At 52.0% G+C, this 17,616-nt stretch overlaps 2 protein-coding genes across 4 annotated transcripts in view; one reads left to right on the top strand and one right to left on the bottom strand.

Annotated features, from left to right (window-relative positions):
* RGMA (repulsive guidance molecule BMP co-receptor a) overlaps nt 1–3,725 on the top strand; it is a 52,960-nt gene extending 49,235 nt beyond the window's left edge. For both annotated transcript variants that reach the window (XM_049905964.1, XM_049905965.1), the window contains exon 4: nt 1,356–3,725. In XM_049905964.1, coding sequence (XP_049761921.1) covers nt 1,356–2,072 — 717 coding nt within the window. In that variant the 3' untranslated portion in view covers nt 2,073–3,725. The remainder of the gene's footprint in view (nt 1–1,355) is intronic.
* Nucleotides 3,726–13,318: 9,593 nt separating this feature from the next.
* Nucleotides 13,319–17,616, bottom strand: part of CHD2 (chromodomain helicase DNA binding protein 2) — a 137,593-nt gene continuing 133,295 nt past the window's right edge. For both annotated transcript variants that reach the window (XM_049852652.1, XM_049852651.1), the window contains one exon: nt 13,319–16,990. In XM_049852652.1, the coding sequence (XP_049708609.1) occupies nt 16,657–16,990 (334 nt within the window). In that variant the 3' untranslated portion in view covers nt 13,319–16,656. The remainder of the gene's footprint in view (nt 16,991–17,616) is intronic.

The following is a 17,616-nucleotide window of genomic DNA, read 5'->3' as shown; positions in this document are numbered from 1 at the left end:
TCTCTGCCCTCAGTCATGCCTGAATTGCGGCCAGACACACTCCCCAGCCTGCAACTGTGCCTCAGACTCTGCTCTCAGCCTCTCTTGGCCGACTTCTCCCTTGACTCTCAGGCCTGACCTGAGCTCTTCTGCGGCTCTCCCTGCTGTCCCTTCCCCCACCAGAGCTGGGTTTTGTTTCCTCCTGATTTTTAGCACCTGGTGCCCTGCTAAAAATTGCCAGACACTGCTGTTACCCCAGAAAGTCCTTTAGCTCCCCCTATTGCTGCTATAACCCATTGCCACAAACTTAAAACAACAGAAATTTATCCTCTTACAGTTCTGGAGGAGGGCGCTCGTGGTTCAGTGGTAGAACACCCCCCTTCTGTGCAGGAGACCCAGGTTCCGTTCCCAGCCAGCGCACCTCATATGCTGCCACCATTCACCTGCCAGTGGAAGTTTGCATGTTGCTATGATACTGACCAGGTTTCAGCACAGCTTCCAAACTAAGACGAGGACGAAAGGCCTGAGGACCTATTTCTGTAAATCAGCCAGTGAAAATCTGGTGGATCACAATGGTCCAGTCCACAGCCAATCGCGGGGATGGCACAGGACCAGGCAGCATTTTGTTCCGTGGCTGTGAGCAGGGGACTGACTCAGCGGCAGCTAATAACAACAACAAATAGTTCTGGAGAAGAGAAGTCTGAAATGAGCCTTAAATCAAGGTGTCAGCAGGTCTGGTTCCATCTGGAAGCTCTAGGGGAAAATCCTTCCTTTCCTCTTCTAGCTTCTGGTGGCTCCAGGCGTCCTTGGCTTGTGGGCCCATCACTTCAGTCTCTACCTCTGTGGTCATGTTGCTCCAACTTAAGACCTTTACCTTAATCGTATCTGCAAGGCCCCTTTTGCCACATAAGGAAATGTTCACAGGTTCAAGTATTTTTTTTTAAGTATAAAAGGCAAGTTTTAAAGAACAAGATTAAAAACAAATCAAACCAGTTACCATCCAGTAAGTTCGGACTCATGGCATTCCCGTTTGTGTCAGAGTAGAACTGTGCTCTCTAGGGTTTTCAAGGCTGTGACCTTTCAGAAGCAGGTAACCAGGCCTTTCTTCCAAGGAGCCTCTGGGTGGGTTTGAACCACCAACCTTTCAGTTCGTAGTCGAGTGGTTAATTGTTTGCACCACTCAGGGACTCCTTGAAGTCCATAATAGTGCAGAACCGTGACCAAAATTGTGATGGGAAGGTCTGGGACTTCCTGGGGCCTCTAGTGCAGAGCATCCTGAGGGGAGGTGAGCTGGGCCTTCTCTCTCCACAGTGAACATCTGCTGACCTGAAGTTGCTGGCACCACCTAACACCCCTCCTCTGCCCCCTCCCCACAGCTCACCATCATCTTCAAGAACTTCCAGGAGTGCGTGGACCAGAAGGTGTACCAGGCTGAGATGGACGAGCTCCCAGCTGCCTTCGCTGACGGCTCCAAGAATGGTGGGGACAAGCACGGGGCCAACAGCCTGAAGATCACGGAGAAGGTGTCCGGCCAGCATGTGGAGATCCAGGCCAAATACATCGGCACCACCATCGTGGTGCGCCAAGTAGGCCGCTATCTGACCTTCGCCATCCGCATGCCTGAGGAGGTAGTCAACGCAGTGGAGGACCGGGACAGCCAGGGCCTCTACCTCTGCCTTCGGGGCTGCCCCCTCAACCAGCAGATTGACTTCCAGGCCATCCATGCTGCTGCCACTGAGGGCCATGGCACCCGCAGGCCGGCAGCTGCCAGTCCCATGCCCACAACCCCCGAGACCTTTCCCTACGAGACGGCGGTGGCTAAGTGCAAGGAGAAGCTGCCCGTGGAGGACCTCTACTACCAGGCCTGTGTGTTCGATCTGCTCACCACGGGTGACATGAACTTCACGCTGGCTGCCTACTACGCCTTGGAGGACGTCAAGATGCTGCACTCCAACAAAGACAAGCTGCACCTGTACGAAAGGACTCGGGAGCTGCCCGGCCAGGCAGCCGCCGCACCACTACCCCTGGGCCCCAGGTCCCTCCTCAGCGCCCTCCTCCTCCTCCTCCTTGCCCTGCTCCCTGTGTTTTTGTAGGACGCAGAGGAGGTGAGAGATCTGTCCCCAGGCACGCGGGCTCCTGCACCCTGGTTTCTCCATCTAAGGTGCCGGCCAGCAGGTGCAGAGAATGGCAGGCCATTTCCTGCAGCCCAGCAGTCTCCGCAGGACTTGGGGAGCAGAGGAGGCCACTAGACCAGGGCCTGTGGGACAGTTACCTCAGAGCTGCTTCGGCCTGCCTGCCAGCAAGGGCTCAGGGGCTTGGGACGCTCCCTTGGCCCCCTCACTAGTGCACGTGACAAGGTTGTGGTGACTGGTGCTGTGATGTTTGTGACAGTAGAGTTGTGTGAGAGGGGAGCCAGCTCCCCTCGACCCTACCCCGCAGCGTGAATGTGCAAACCAGAGCCCCAGGTGAGCCCCTCCCCACCCACCAGAGAGACACTGGGACCCGTCAGAGTCAGCCCCCCTACTCCCCTGAAGTGCACTGAAACAGTCTAGGCCGACTGCCACAAGCTGGTCCGCGGGGCGCCCTGTGCCTGCCACACGCACACACCCCACACGAGCACACTCACCCTCGTGCCCCAAGCCAGAGGAGGGTGCCCCAGCTATCCTGCCCACCGTGGGCTGAGTGGGGCTGAGGCATCAGTGAGGACCCATCCCCAGGCAGGGCTGTCAGCCTCTTTAGCAAACTGATGACATCTGTTGGCCACAAGGTCGTGCCCTCCTGGTATCTTCCTGCCCTTGACCGCTCTGTGAGACCCCACGTCAGCCCACCCACCTAGAGAGCGGCGCTGGAGGGATGGTGACTGTGCCACTTGTGGGCTCGGATACCTTTCTCTGGCCCCTCCCCCCCCCACCCCCACTGTGCATTGGAAGCCGGTCCTTGGTTCTAAACGTTTAAACATAGAAGAGACCCTGTTGACTTCTGTTCCTCTCCAGTAAAGGGCAGAGCCCCTGGGCAGGGCACTTGGGCCGCAGGGTGTGAGCAGGAGACAGTGGCCAGGGCCAGCTGGCCTGCCCTGACCCTCTGCTCTCTCTCCTCACCTGTTAGATGCTGCCTCACTCCCTGCCCCGTCTACCATGTCTGGAGTCTGGGGAGAGGAGCAGGGGACAGAAGGCCTGTGGCCCTGAGCCTCCCTGGCAGGGTCTCCTCTCTCCCTGTCTTCACTAAAGTCATCCCTTCCCATAAGTTCTGTGGCCACGCAGCCAGGAGAGATGCCCCCCCCCCCAGGAGCCCTGGCCTTGCTGCTGTTCCGAGAACCCCAGGCCAGCATGGGCCTGGGCTCTGCCCCCCAGAGGCGTGACCAGCCCCGGAAGGCCATCATCCCGGACACCCTGCAGCCCCCGCACTGTGTCCGCCCGTCCGTCTGTCTGCTCTTCCCCAGGGACCTCTCATACACTGGCCCCGGAGGCTGCAGAACGTGCGTCTCCCCACCCCTTCAGAGAGGTCCTGTTCTCTCTGCCAAAACCGCGTGGTCAGCGGGAGGGGACCCAGCCTCGGCCCTTCCTGCTGGTTGTCATACTGCCCCTATGTTGGAAGTAGAAAGTGAAGCACTTTATTTTGGTTGTGTTTGATCGAGTTCTGCTTGGAAGTGAGGACCCCTCACTGCGCCCATGCGTCTAAGACCCGTGTGGAGTGTCACCGCGTGTACATACTGTAAATTATTTATTAACGGCTAAATGCAAGTAAAGTTTGGTTTTTTTGTTTTGTTATTTTCTTTTGGACAATGTCCTTGAGTTTCTTTTCTGAGCAGACTTTGGGTCCCTTGGAGGGTGGAGGGTCAGCTTTGGTGGTACATGTGGACTTGGGGGTGGGTGGGCTGTGTGTGTGTGTGAAGAGTGTTGTGTGTGTGGAGGATGCAATAATTTAACAACTAAAGCCCTCTCTTGACAACAAGCTGTCTTTGGGGCTTGGTGGGTCCAGGTTCGTCTCTTGCCCTGGCCAAGTTAGAATATTGTGGTGGAGCCCAGTGGCCACACAGTGGGGGAGCATAAAGTGCCCTCTGGGACAAGGCTGGGTGGACTGGCCGGAGATCCCAATGACCCCATCTCAGCAGCTATTGTCAGTCTGATGAGTTCCAGATGTGAGATGGCTGCTGTCACTCTCCTGCCGGCTCCCCTCCCCAAAGGCATGACCGGCCCCAGAAGGCCCCTCACCGTGTCCACCCATCCATCCACATCCCAGGGCCAAGTCCCCTCCCTGCGAAATCTGGAGGCAGAGAGATGGACCTGCCAGGAGGACCGCCATCCACGTCAGTATGAGAAGGGCCACAGCACTCATGGAGCAAGGTTCATTGCTGGGCCAGGTCACATTTCACATTTAAAAGCTATTCAGAGTCAGGAACGAATTCCTTCCCATCTGAAAAATGAAGACACATACTTGGAGAGACAACTTGCCTAGGTTTCCCAGGAAGGGGAGGGTCAAGGTGTCCCCCTAGATCTGTTTTGCCTGAAGTTCCTGCTCTTAGCACTGAATGCCATGAGGCAGACTAACAGTGCAGTTAAGTCAGGCCACATCCCAGCTCCTTCACCTTCTACCTGTGCGACTTTGGGCAGGTTAGCCTCTCTGAACCTCCATTCCCACCTCTAAAATAAGAAGTGCCTATCACATAGGGTTGTTTGGAGAGTCAATGAGTTAATTCCTGTGACATACTTGGAATAGGGCCTAGCACACAGTGTCCAGTGGTGGTACTGTCATTATTATACCAAAGGAAGAGTGAGAGAGTGGGTGGGAGGGGAGAGGAGAGGGCCACACCAGCCTTGGAAGCTTGTGAGGGAAGTGAACGAAAAGGCTGGCGAGGTGAGGAATCCAAAGAGTGAGCATTTACACCAATACCAGGCAGAACAGGAAGGCTAAAAACAGGATGGGGGAACTTTCTGGAGCCCTGACATTACACAGGCTCCCAGTGAGAACATAGGAGTTTAGGGGATGGGGGCAAGGAACCAGGTTGGAAAAGACAAAATGAGGCCAGAACAAACCCACACCTCTTACCCAGTTGCCCAAACTGTTAGTACTGTCAGTACCTACTGATACAACGCTCATCCTCAGGAGCACCTGACGTGACATAAATAACTTCAATGGGGGAGGCATCACTGAGGCGGCAGAGCCACTGGCACATGGCCAGCGCAGAAGAAGAGATTATCGAGGAGGCAGGGCACGATGGAGGAAGAAATATCTCTAGTCCACCATCAGATGAAAATACAGCGGGCATTTGCCAGAAAATGGTTTGGAATTTTTTCAGGACCCTAAAATTAACCAGCTGCAATTCTCTCCCAAGCACCAGGCTACCAGTTGCCCTTATGAACATGGAAATTTGAGTTTCACCACGAATATGGAACACAGCATCTTTTTTAGCTAAACGATTCCCAAGAAGCAGCTTCATCTTGCACTGCCGGCTGGGTCTGGAGCAAAGACCCCCCTCAGTGCCAACTTAGTCCAGGCCAGCCAGCCAGGAGGTAAATGCATTAGCAGATGGTCCAGGCACACCTCACTCCGTCCCAATTTACTTGCTGCTATGTGACGAGAACTCTTGGAATTATTGTTTGGCAAAGCAGAATGAGTAAGGATAGAAGAAAACAGGAGAGAAGGGGCTATTAAAAGGAATGAGAATCATTTATAATGAAGGGGCACTTTCTGGGATGACAATAATTACCAGAAAACTTAAGCAGAGGCCTGTTAGAGCATCCAAGTCAGGCCAGAGAGCGTCCCGGGCTGCGGGTGGCGCTTGGGCTCGGGCAGCACAGACTTGGCGTCCAAACTGGCTCTGCCCATTGCTAGCTGTGTGGTCTCCCTTGGATTTTTTGAGCGTTAGAGTCATCCTTATTTGTAAAATGGAATTATGAGTACCTACCTCCCGAGGTCATTATGGAAACCCAGGGAGCTAAGGCTCATAAATTGCCTCCACATACAGGCCCTGGCAGAGCGTCGTGATGCCACCGAAAATGGTCATCCCCTGTCTTTGCCTGTGTACGTATTCATTTATCTATTGAACAAATATGGAATAATAAGTTATATGTCCCAGGCACTGTGCCGGGGGAACACAGCAGTGAACCAAACAGACTACCTTGCGTTCTCATGGCGGAGGCAGTTACATCAGCACACAGGTATGTAATTGAACGCCCTATGGTGACAATGCAGGTTAAAGGTTCTGAGAGGGATGCAGCTTGGAATGGGAAAGGATAGGTAGAGATTTTCCTTTTTAGTGTAGTCAGGAAGGGTCTGATGGAATCACCTGCACGGATTTAGGGAATAAGTCGTGCAAAGATCAAGGGGAGAATATTCTAGAAAGACAATGGTAAGTGGAAAGGCAGTGGCACCAGGGCAGGCCTGGAAAGTTCAAGGAACAGCAGGAAGTCAATGTGACTGGAAGGTCTGAGTGAACAGAGCAGGAAGGTATGAGTGATACTGGGGGGTCTGAGTGAACAGAGCAGGTCCAAGGCAGGGCTGCAGAGAGTGACCAGATCACTGTGGCCTTGTAGGTGGGGGGAGGACCTGGTGTTTTATTCCCATTGCCATGGGAAGCCACTAGCAGACTTTGAGCATGGGAGTGTTGTATCTGACTTGGTCTTAAAGTAATTATTTCAGCTGCTGAATAGAGGAAAGATAAGAGCCCTGGTGGTACAGTGGTTAAGTGCTTGGCTACTAACCAAAAGATCAGTGGTTCAAACCCACCAGCCGCTCCACGGAGAAAGATGTGGCAGTCTGCTTCCATAAAGATTTACAGCCTTGGAAACCTCATAGGGCAATTCTACTATGTCCTATACCGTTGCTATGAGTCTGAATCAACTCGATGGCAATGGGTTTGTAGAGGAAAGACAGGGGAGACCCAGGAAGTCAAAGGAGAAACAGGAAGTCAGGGGAGACCCAGGAAGGCAAAGGAGAAACAGGAAGTCAGGGCCTATTGCGTGAGTCCAAGCAGAGGGAGTGGTACCATGAGAAATGATTGTCATTAGAGTTTAATAAGAAGATAGAGCTGAAATGTTTGCTGAGAGTGTGGGGAATGAGAGGGCTTAAAAACAGACCAAAATAGCGCCCAGGGTGCGGAGCCTGAGCCCCTGGGTAGATGGCGGTACCACTTCCTAACACTGGGAAGATCACAGGGGAGCAGGCTTGGCATGCTGGAATCAAATTTTTGTCTTGGGACACATTAGAAAGCATGAGCAGCTTGATTGTTTTTAATTTTAAAATTTAAATGATGCAAACGTGGCAGAGCAAATTTTTAAGAAGTGCTGTGTTCACAGAATAAACCCAAACCAAACCAAACCGGTTGCTGTCGAGTTGATTCTGACTCATGGTGACCTCATGTGTTACAGTGTAAAACCACTCCATAGGGTTTTCTTGGCTGTAATATTTACAGAAGGAGATCGCCAGGCCTTTCTTCCATGGCACGGCTAGGCGGGTCCAACCCACCAACCTTGAGGTTAGTAGTTGAGTATAATCCATTTGCACCACCCAGGGACCTTTGCTCATAGAATGCATTTCCCAAATAAAGGAAATGTGTTATTTATTGTTTAACAAGCTGATTGCAAAGATGCAGTTGATAAGACTGGTTCGGGGTCTGTTGGCTGTAACTCTGGGGCTAAAGATTTCAGAAGGCTGAGTTCCTACAGAGAATCCTGGGAGGCCCTGGGGTCGGGCCAGCCGATACACTTGGAAAAGGACAGCTGTGCTCTCTTAAGGTTGGGCTTTACAGAGAATTCTAAATTATGTGTGGACTCAAGTTCTCATTGTGATGAGAAAAACGATGCTAACATTTAAAAAAAGAAAGGAGAAAACAAAAAGGATAGTAGGGGTCCTTGGGAAGGGGTATGATCAATGCCCCTCAGCTACTGGATGCAGCATGAGGTGGTGGAGACCCTGGGGACTAGAAAGATTTGGATTCAACTCCTGGCCTTACCGCTTGCTAGCTGGATGACCTGGAACCTCAGTCTCCACATCTCCAAAATGAAGGTGGTGGTTCCTACTGGAAGGGTGGTTGAGAAGACTAGAGAAATGATAAGAAGGAATACAAAAATAATATATAAAAGAAAGCCCTGAGCAAACCACAGACACTCAACAAGGGCTGACTAGCTCCCTTTTCTCCCCACATCTCACCGGTCCCACTGAATGGGGGCCATCCAAAGTCATCAGCCCATTCATTGAACTAACCTCCACAGGCAGCTCCTACGCCAGGAACAAGGCAACAAATGAAACACAGTGTTCGGCGCCCAGCCCACTCACAGGATGATTGATGCGAGCTGGACAAAGGGCACCTTGAAGGAAAGGCCCATCTCCAGCCTCACATATGTGTGTATCCCACCAGGCCCTCATGGCACACAAGGGCAGGATCCCTATTTTGTTCAATGTCGTTTTCCTTAGGCAGGTCTCTTAGGTTATGGCTTAGTTATCACATGTCTTTGGTCTGATTGGTTACTTGTCAGACTCTTGGAACAGTTGAAGAGTTCTTTATTCAGCTCCTGTTTCGGCCAAAGAAGCTGGGTGTTCTGGCCAGGGGTCAGTGGGAAGACCATACCCCAAGCCCCCATCAGGAGTCTAGGGGCCCCTGATTCCATGGAAGGTCCGATTGTCTCTCTGGGAAACCTTCATCTTCCTACTCTGTAAGGCCAAGGACCCCGTCAGTTTAACAGCATCTCTTAGCTACCTACCCCATCCTTCTAGACTTTTCAACATTTTTGGCCATTTAACTTTTTCCTGCTTATAACTTGGAGTTAGTATAAGAGCACTGAAAGCAGAGGAACAGAAATTAACACTCTCAGAGGTGAGACACTGTCCCCCAGATCTGAAGCCTAAAAGGCCCAGGGTCTGAGGAGGAGATGGTTCTGGGGTGCCAGTGGCAGTTCAAATCCATCCAGAGGCACCTTGGAAGAAAGGCCTAGTGATTTGCTTCTGAAAGGCCAAAGCCTTGAAAACCCTATGGTGTACAGTCCTACTCTGCAACATATGGGGTCACCATGAGTCAGAATCCACTCAGTGGCAACTGGTTTCTGGTTTTTCAGTCCCTAAGGCTCCACCCTCGTGGCACAGTGGCTAAGGGCTCGGCTGCTAACTGAAAGGTTGGTGGTTCAAATTCTGCAGCTGCTCCACAGAAGAAAAATATGGCAGCCTGCTTCCGTAAATATTTACAGCCTTGGAAACCCTATGGGGCAGCTCCACTCTATCCTACAGGGTTGCTATGAGTCGGAATCGACTCAAAGGCAATGGATTTTTTAAAGCTCCACCACAATTCTAGGTCTTTCCCTGAGACCCCCTTGACCTTCCCACATTCCAGCAAAGACGTTAACACCTGGCACACAGGGACCCTTGAGAACCCTGCTCCACAACTGAGAATCACATGGTGCTGGCTACTAAGTGCTTTAAATACACCCCCACCCCACCCCACCCCCGCCGCCAGGTCTGGGAGGCCAGGGATTAGAGATGTGACTCTGGCCTGAGCCCCCACCTGCCCTCTCTCATACCCCCTCCCTGGGCACCTCACCAAATGCAGCAGCCCCCTACGGCAGGGCCACTGTCAGGCCAGGGACCAGCACAGCCAAGGACCAAGTAGGAAGGAGGCATAGTAGACCGCCCTGCCTTCATTCCACACCCCCCAGCACCTACAAGGCCTCGGGCTGATGCAGAGATGAGGAAATCAGGTCCCTGTCTGGTATGGGGTGTCAGTGGGCACCAGGGACTCCAATGGTGTCAGGGAAGGGACAGAGAGGAATGGGGACAGGAACAGCCGGACCAGGGAAGGCTGCTCAGAGGAAACCAGCCTGAATTGAATCATGACGATGAACAGGTGTTCACCAGACAGATAGAGGAGGAAGTGGGGGCAATGGAGAGGCACAGTGGCCTAGAGGTCCTCAAATATCTGAGGTTGCAAGAGGCAGTGGGGCTGGCTGCAGTGCCGGCTTCCAGGATTCAGAGTGGAACCGCCTGGTAGGGTTTCCAAGGCTGTAAATTTTTATGGAAGCAGGCTGCTCAAGAACAGAGGGAAGTTTGGAGTGATCAGCTGGAGCAGCTTGTAGAGGGCCTGGAGGCAAACCAAGGGGCTTCAGGGTTAAAGTAGGGTCTCATGAAGCAGCAGAGGGGTGTGAGGGGACTCGTGGCTAACACAGGAGGGTGGGAGGGAAGAGTCGCTACACTGGGGGGAGCAGGATCCCTTGCGACCCTGAGCTGTGGCTGGAGGTGAGGACAGAGAAGGGGCTAGCCGGGCCTGGCTGCTTAGGCCCCCAGGGCCCTCGGGGCTCCCACTCGCAGCCTCCACCCCACCCCTCGGTCCTCTGGCACATGCCCGCGTCTCCTCGTGTGTGGAGGCGGCTCCATCGTGGGATCCACCGCCCTGGAGAGCAGCACGTCGGGCAGGGGAAGGACGGCAGGCCCGTTGTTTGTGAAGATCTGCTGCCCTCTGCAGGACAGTCCTAGAAACACAGTCACCCGGGCCCCTCGTCTCAGCTTCTGGGGCTGGCTCCGCGCCCCAAAGCACACGCAGGGCCCGCCTCCAGTGGTCTCCGACCGCCCAGCAGCCTCCTCCCCGGGCTCTCGCAACTTCGCCTTCTGGTAATATTGGCCAAGCCCATCATGTGCGCCATCTCAACGACCTCAGTCCCTCCTGCCACAGCCTGGCGAGGGGCTACCGTTATCTGCATTTTGTAATCAGGGCTTGGAGAGGTGAAGACCGGGCCAAGAACACCAGCCAATAAGGGGCAGAGCCAGAGTTTCAGCCAACGTCTGTCCACCTTCCAGCCCCCACCTCACCCCCCATTGCTCCACGCCCCTCCCCTGGTTTTCTCCACCAGGGTGACGCCAGCACCCCGTCCCTCTCCCCATCTCCCGGCTGTTTCCTCCAGAGCACTTACCTGACATTTTGTTCTCTTATGATGTCCTTGCCTGGTGCCTGGCTACCCCCCTCCACATCTAGAACGTCGCCTCCAAGGGGGCGGGGGCCTCATCCTTCCCGTTTACCACTGTGTCCCCCGCTCCCAGGACGGGGTCTGGCCCACAGCACGGGCTTAAGATCGCAGTCCAGGTAAGTCTTCTCTCTGCTGGCTTTCTAGTCCCAGCTGCGTCTCACCCACCAGACTGCGCTCCTTGAATAGGGCCTGTCTCTCGCCTCCGTGTTCAGATGGTTCCGGTCCCTGCTGGCCTTCCTCCCGGGATTCAATCTCCCCCCAGAGCAAGTTGCGCCTTGCCGAAGCCCCCTGCCCTCTTCCTTTGGCGAGCTGGGCAGCTCCATGCATTTCGGGCAGGCTCTGCGGGAGGGCTGCTCAGGCACTATCTAAGCCGGAGCGCGGCCCTCCAGGCCAGGCAAGACCCACCCCAGGTTTCCCCTGACCTCTGCCAGGTGCTTGCTGGCTCCCACCCCCTCCCCAGCCTAGGATGCTGCCACCATCTAGGTAGCCCTCAAGTTTGCAAACCTTTTCCTTTTCCACGGTGCACACTGGCACTCACAAGCTGCAGGAACCCAAGAAGCTGTCTCCTCCCTTTGCAAATGAAGATGGAAAGGTCACCAGCCCAGTGGCACGCAGGGGGGCCACACAGCTAGCCCTGCCTTTCCTGCCCTAGGAGCCCTGTAGACCAGCCTTGAAACCGGTGCAGAACCCGGGTTGGCGAGCACTGCACTCCAAAAAAACCCCTTCGTAGGTCGTGGAGGAAATTAATGAAGAGAAGATGCGTGCGAACCCTGCACACAGCAGCTGGCGTGAGGACTGGCAGCGAGAAGCCTGCAGGTCAACCATGTCCATGTCCCCAAGATGCCAGATAAGCGTGGTCAGACGCAAACCAGGTGTACTGGCCACACTTGTGATCTCAGCACGTCCCTTGGCCACAATATGGACTGGGAAGTCATCAAGATGTCCAGCGTACAGGATAGTGTCATCAGTCATGCTGTGTCCTTCCCCCACTTCAACAAAACGGAACCCGAGGGCAGCAGGTGACACTGGGTGGGACTCCAGGCTTCTGGTGGGCAGGGAGGCCTGGCACAGAGCTGTAATTTAGACAAAGCACCCAGGGGAAGCTGGGTACAGTTCCTTTAAGAGCCGAAGGCTGGGACCCGGAGCGCTGGCAAATGGCAGCAGCGCCTTGTGTCTCATTCACTAAGTGACCTTTCTGCTGGCACTAATTGAGGAAGACTTGCCTCCACGCCAGGCATGCGAGGTCCAGGCCAGCGAGGAGGCCCACTTCTTCCAGTAAAAGGCAGCGTTTGGCAGCCGTCAGTGTAAAAGCCTTGCTGCTATTGTAAGTCATAAGCTGATTACTGCAGCGCTTGTTCTTAAAATAAAATTTCCCCAAGTCCTTCCAGCCTAGTGTCGAGTTGGAACGTGATTAGGATGAGTTGCTTTATCGGCAGGAATAGCCCTCGGCTCTTCTCGTCTTTCTCTCAGCGCTTCATGCCCTCGGACCCTGGTTCCCCTCCCTGCACACACTCGGGTTAGCAAGGTCCAAGTCTGGACTGATCACTTGGCTCTCTCCATGGAGCAGAGTCACAGGGGTTAACTGAGCAGACACCTGGGTTTATTTGATACCAACAATGAAGATTTGTTTGGTTTCATGTATGTATTCGTCAAAATCCGTGGGTGTGGGCACGTTTCTCCTACTCCTATTCGGATGGGGACCTCCACCCGCAGGCTGCTGCCACCCTTCCTCTGTCTGGGCCTCGCAGGAGCTGGGCCTGCCCCCGTGCCAAATTGCTAGAGTTAACATTTGTGTCAGTGTTTCCATTCTAAAATGCTTTTTTCCCCTCCAAGAATATATAACCAACAAGAATATATAACCAACTGTTAAATTACCCTCCAGGCTGCAGGCTGGCAGACAAGGTGTTTTTTATTCCTTCTGAACAGAGTGGGCTGCAGGACCCCATTTGGGTGCCCACAAGACTTCAAATACACCCTTCCCAGTCTTCCTGGAGCCTCCTGGGCAGGACATGCACTGAGAGAAATTAAGGTAAGTCCTGCTCCACTCCTGGTTTCAGCTGCCTGAGGTCAGCTCACGGGGTGCAGGGCTGTGGGGTCTGCCCTGGCACTGTTCAGGCCAGGGCACCGAGTAGCCTCAGCAATGGCTGCTAAGGCACGTGACCTCTTAGAAACCTCTGGAGTACAACCCGTGACCCATCAGCACACCTGGAGTTGAGAAGGGAAAAAAAAACTTTAAAAGGCTCCGTTTCACAAGCAGTCAAAAAAACCTGGGTGCCCCAGCCACCCCAAGGGAAGGGAGGGGACAAGGAGTCTCCAGCCACGCAGTCCACACCAAATGCAATGCAACGTGTCAGCCCAGTTCTAGAAATCCTTAGTAACACTTTTTAATATACAAGAATCAAAAGTACAGCAGTTTTACAATGTAGGAAAATTTAATACATACTATATAAACAACAGTATTTACAGCAGAAATCACTAGGACAGTGGCATTTTTCACAAATATAAATTAATTACTGTTTAGTCAACAGGTTTTAAAAGTCCACAATTTTACAATAAAGAAAGGCCATCTGTCCCCAGGCGCGTGGGGAGCAGACGGACGGAAGCAGCCTGGACCCTTGGCATGGCCCCCCTTCACCCGACCAGTAGCCCTCAGCCTGCCAGGCAGCCGCTGTGCTGGGCCGGCCTCCGCTCCCGCTGACATGTGGGTTTTGGTCTGTAGGGTTGCAGTGTCATAGTGTGAGTTCGTAACTGAATCATGTTTGCACCACACGTCCTGATGCGACTGTCAGACATCAGGCTCGAACGTCTGCCGCAGCTGTGCGAAGCGTCCATGTTTCCCGTCGAGGGGCCTGGGGAATGGCTAATGGGAGAGCGAGCCAAGGGGAGAAGCCAAGCTGTGGAGGGCCTGGCTGTTTGCTCCACACGGCCCTGCAGGGCTACCGTGGTCAGTGGGGGCGTCACATTTTCCCTTCTAAGGGCTACAGTATATCATATTAATCCCTGTTTACATTCAGGGCTTCTGTGATGTTAGCTCCCCTCTTCCTCACCCCCTGCTATTTCTACCCCACAATTAAATCTTGCAAAGCTAGGCTCTACAGAATATCATCTTCAAAAATTCCTGTGGCAGCTCTCCCATTCACAAGTGGGAGAATTTCTACCTGTGCAAACTTCTGGTTTTAAGCATACAATTTTCATACTGATTTAAATCAATGAGGAAATGCCTCCTTTCTCCCTATGTACTCTTCAGACATACTTCAACACCTAAAACAGCTGTTTTGATGGGGATACTGTAATTTTAGGATCAATTTAACACTGATCTGGCCGATACTGCCTTTTGCTACATCATATGGCACTAAAAGTCCTGAATGTGAACAAAAGGAAGTTCCTTTTCCTCATGACGAGGCACCTTTGAGTGTAACTTACATCTCCTATCGAACAGCATCAGAGAAAAAAACCTTGGTAAGTATGGAAATGCATGGCCTCCCTCTACCATCTCTGCCTACAGGAACGCCACCTCCAGGATGGCACAGTACGACTTCCCACAGGGCCAGGGCCAGGGCAAGGGCACTGGGCCCCCATCTCCCATCAGTCAAGGACTGAGTAAGCCAACTTAACCTTCATCTTTGACTTGGACAAGACGAGCATGGGATAGTGTCAGTATTATCAGCAAAATACTAAATTTGTGGTTTCCTTATCAATTACTTTGTGGCTAAAGCAGAGCCATGACCTCCTACCTCCTTCCACTGGGCATTCACGGCAAGTCCTCGGTGAGGTGACTTTGCTCAGGTGGCTCCTCTGCAGTCACTTGGGCTCCAGAACACATGTGCACAACCCAAGTACCAGCGAAGTTAAACACGAAGGTAGTGGGCCCACTGAGCCTCCATCACAAGCCACGAGAACCAGCTCTCGCCTAGCAACTCCACCCTGGCCAGTCCCATTACATTTTGTGTGACAAGGAGCCCATCAAAGCCCCATCTACTTCACTAAGGTGATTCAACTCAGGGGTTTCTTGCTAAAGACATGGATGGTGCTGCTCAGCACACTAATAAGTGATAATGATGTTATGAAGTCCCCACGAGTTAGTTCGGGGAGTTTAACCCTGTATATGCCCAGTGGAAGGGCTTTTCACCAGCTCTGAACCTGGACACTTACACTTGGCAGGCATAAATTCAAGACACAAGCAAACCGTATATTCAAGCCAGTTATTCTGCCTCCATCTAGAAAGGTCTTTGGATACTCTTTAAAAAATACTGGCAAAGCTATAATTTAAAATGAATCAAACTGAAGGCCCCAGCATTCATAAACTGAAAGGAGCTCTTTAGGAAAACTCTACTCTGCCTGCTTAATTGATGTAACCAGATTGCCTCCTCGTCTAGACTCAATTCAACTTTAGTATGACTCTTACCATCTATATAGCTTAGTCACCCTGTCCTTGGACGCTTCCTATCTTAGAAAAAAATTAACTTGGGTTTATGCTTTACTTGATCTTATTCTTCAAAAAAAATTGAGTACAACTCTAATAATCTTCACCTCGCAGTAGAAACCCATCCATCACAAGTTAACTTATTTTCATCTGACCATATGACTCTTAGGAGATGTGTGATTCTGTATAATCTACTTCAAGTTGTGCAAAGGGAACTAAAACGCAGCTGCAAATGCTGCCCTACACAATACTGAACGCTTCCCCACTTGCTGGCATTCTCACTGGAAAACCTGGTCACATCTGCACAAGTACCGCCATCTTGGTGCTTGCTGGCTACAAGGCGGTCAGCAGGCCTGCCTCTGCTTGCCCCTCCTCTCCAGGCCCTGGAGTTTCACATCTCACCACAGGAATTAGAAATCCACCAGGGATTCCAGTTCCCTGGCCACACAATGGTTACCCTCCCCACCCCCTGCCCTATACCCTCATTCTGCCCACTCCCCACCAAGTTAACACCCATGCTGACTTCAATGTTGCCTAACTCACAGTACTCAAAAGTCAGCCAGAGGGACCCTATCTTCCCTGACATAGGGAAAAAGGAGGCCTACTCAGGAGACCAATCTTTGAAACGTACAAAGATGGTGTGGGAAAAATTAGTGTTGGTAAGGAAGAGGCCATTGCGGTATTTCCCTCTCTTTATGCCCTCCCCCCACCCCAGGATTTCACATAATGAGGACCGAGTGTATCATTTCTCCCAAGAACACATTTGAGGGGCATACCTGCTCCCCTTCAAGTCCTATAACGCAAGAACCCAACTACTTGCCCCACACCCCACTCCCCCTCAGCAGCAATTATCATATACTAGTGAATGAAATCGTGCACTGCCCAGCAGGTCCTGGCAGCCTTCGCTCATGCACTCATTCCCTCCCTGACCATCACGCCAAGGTCCAGGGAACACTGCCCCGGCAATAAAACATTCATATCTCTAGGATCCCTTCTTCCTTCACTGGGGAGCTACCGCCCCATAAAGCTGGTACAAAGTCACCTCTTCCTCCTAGCACCCATCAAAGTGGGAGGCCAGAACTAGGCTGGAATGGGATGGGATGCCAAAGTGCAGGAGTGGGGACCCAAATTCAATCTGGACCAGATAAAAGCCCCCTACTCCTTGAAGTGCTCCTTCAGCCGGTGAGTTGACAGCAGCAGCATGTCCAGAAACTCCAGTCACTGGTCGAGATAACTGGCTACTGTTGGATTAGACCAAAAATATCCAGGTGCTTGATGACTCTTGCTCTTCCCTTTCCAAGCTGTCCTCTATGTTTTCCGAACATTCCAGTTATAATCTGGGTTGTTTTTCTGTTCTAGTGATCTCTCCAAAGGAGACCTATGATCCAGGGGCGACTTGGAGTCGTGAGGAGACTTCTGAGATGGGGGTGAGCGAGGATCTGAGACCACAGGGTGCAATGGGGGCAGGGGCTGTTTATATTCCCCCAATTTGTCTGTGTGGAAAGAGCGGTAATGGTCTGAAGGTCCCTGGCCATGGTAGCCCATAGGCGGGCGGTGATCAGACATTCGTCGGAAATCCTGCTGGTGGTAATTTTGAGGCCTAAATTCATCGGATCTCCGTCGTTTAGAGTCATGATGATGCCTGAAACAGAGATCCCAGGATTAGCTGAGAGACTAGAAGCCAGATCCCTATCCACGTCTTCACTGTCCATTGACTCTTCCTCACGTGTTCATATTCAAGGACACTTCCAATGGACTCAAGGGCAAATGTTTACGTTACTAGGAACCAAAAAACAGAACTAAAGTAATAACAAAGGGCCATTTTACACTTACTGGCAAAACACACCCTACAAAATGACATAAGTTAAGTCTGCAATAAAACGAGTATGCTCTTGAACCCACTAATGGCTTTGTAAAATCATACTCCCTTCAGGAAAAGTCTGGCAAGATCTATAAACATGTTCATATCGCACGACCCAGCCCAGACCAAGAGAAAAAAAGCCATAGAAATTATTTTATAAGTTATTAGTAACAGCAAAAGCCATGATCAACCTAAATATTCAACAGTAAGGGAAGGTTTAACTCATTTTAAAAATCAACTCAATGTGAGGAATATTAAAATTTTTAGTTAGGACCACGGTAAACTGCTCATTATGCTGTTAAAAGAGAACTGAGCAACAAATAATCCAATTAAAAAACTGGCAAAGAACTTGAATAGACATTTCTCCGAAGAATATATACAAATGGCCAACAAGCACATGAAAAGAT

Source organism: Elephas maximus, chromosome 13 (genome assembly GCF_024166365.1).
Source record: "Elephas maximus indicus isolate mEleMax1 chromosome 13, mEleMax1 primary haplotype, whole genome shotgun sequence".
Taxonomy (NCBI): domain Eukaryota; kingdom Metazoa; phylum Chordata; class Mammalia; order Proboscidea; family Elephantidae; genus Elephas; species Elephas maximus.
Note: the sequence above shows the minus strand (reverse complement) of the source record. Positions and strands in the feature narration are given on the sequence as shown.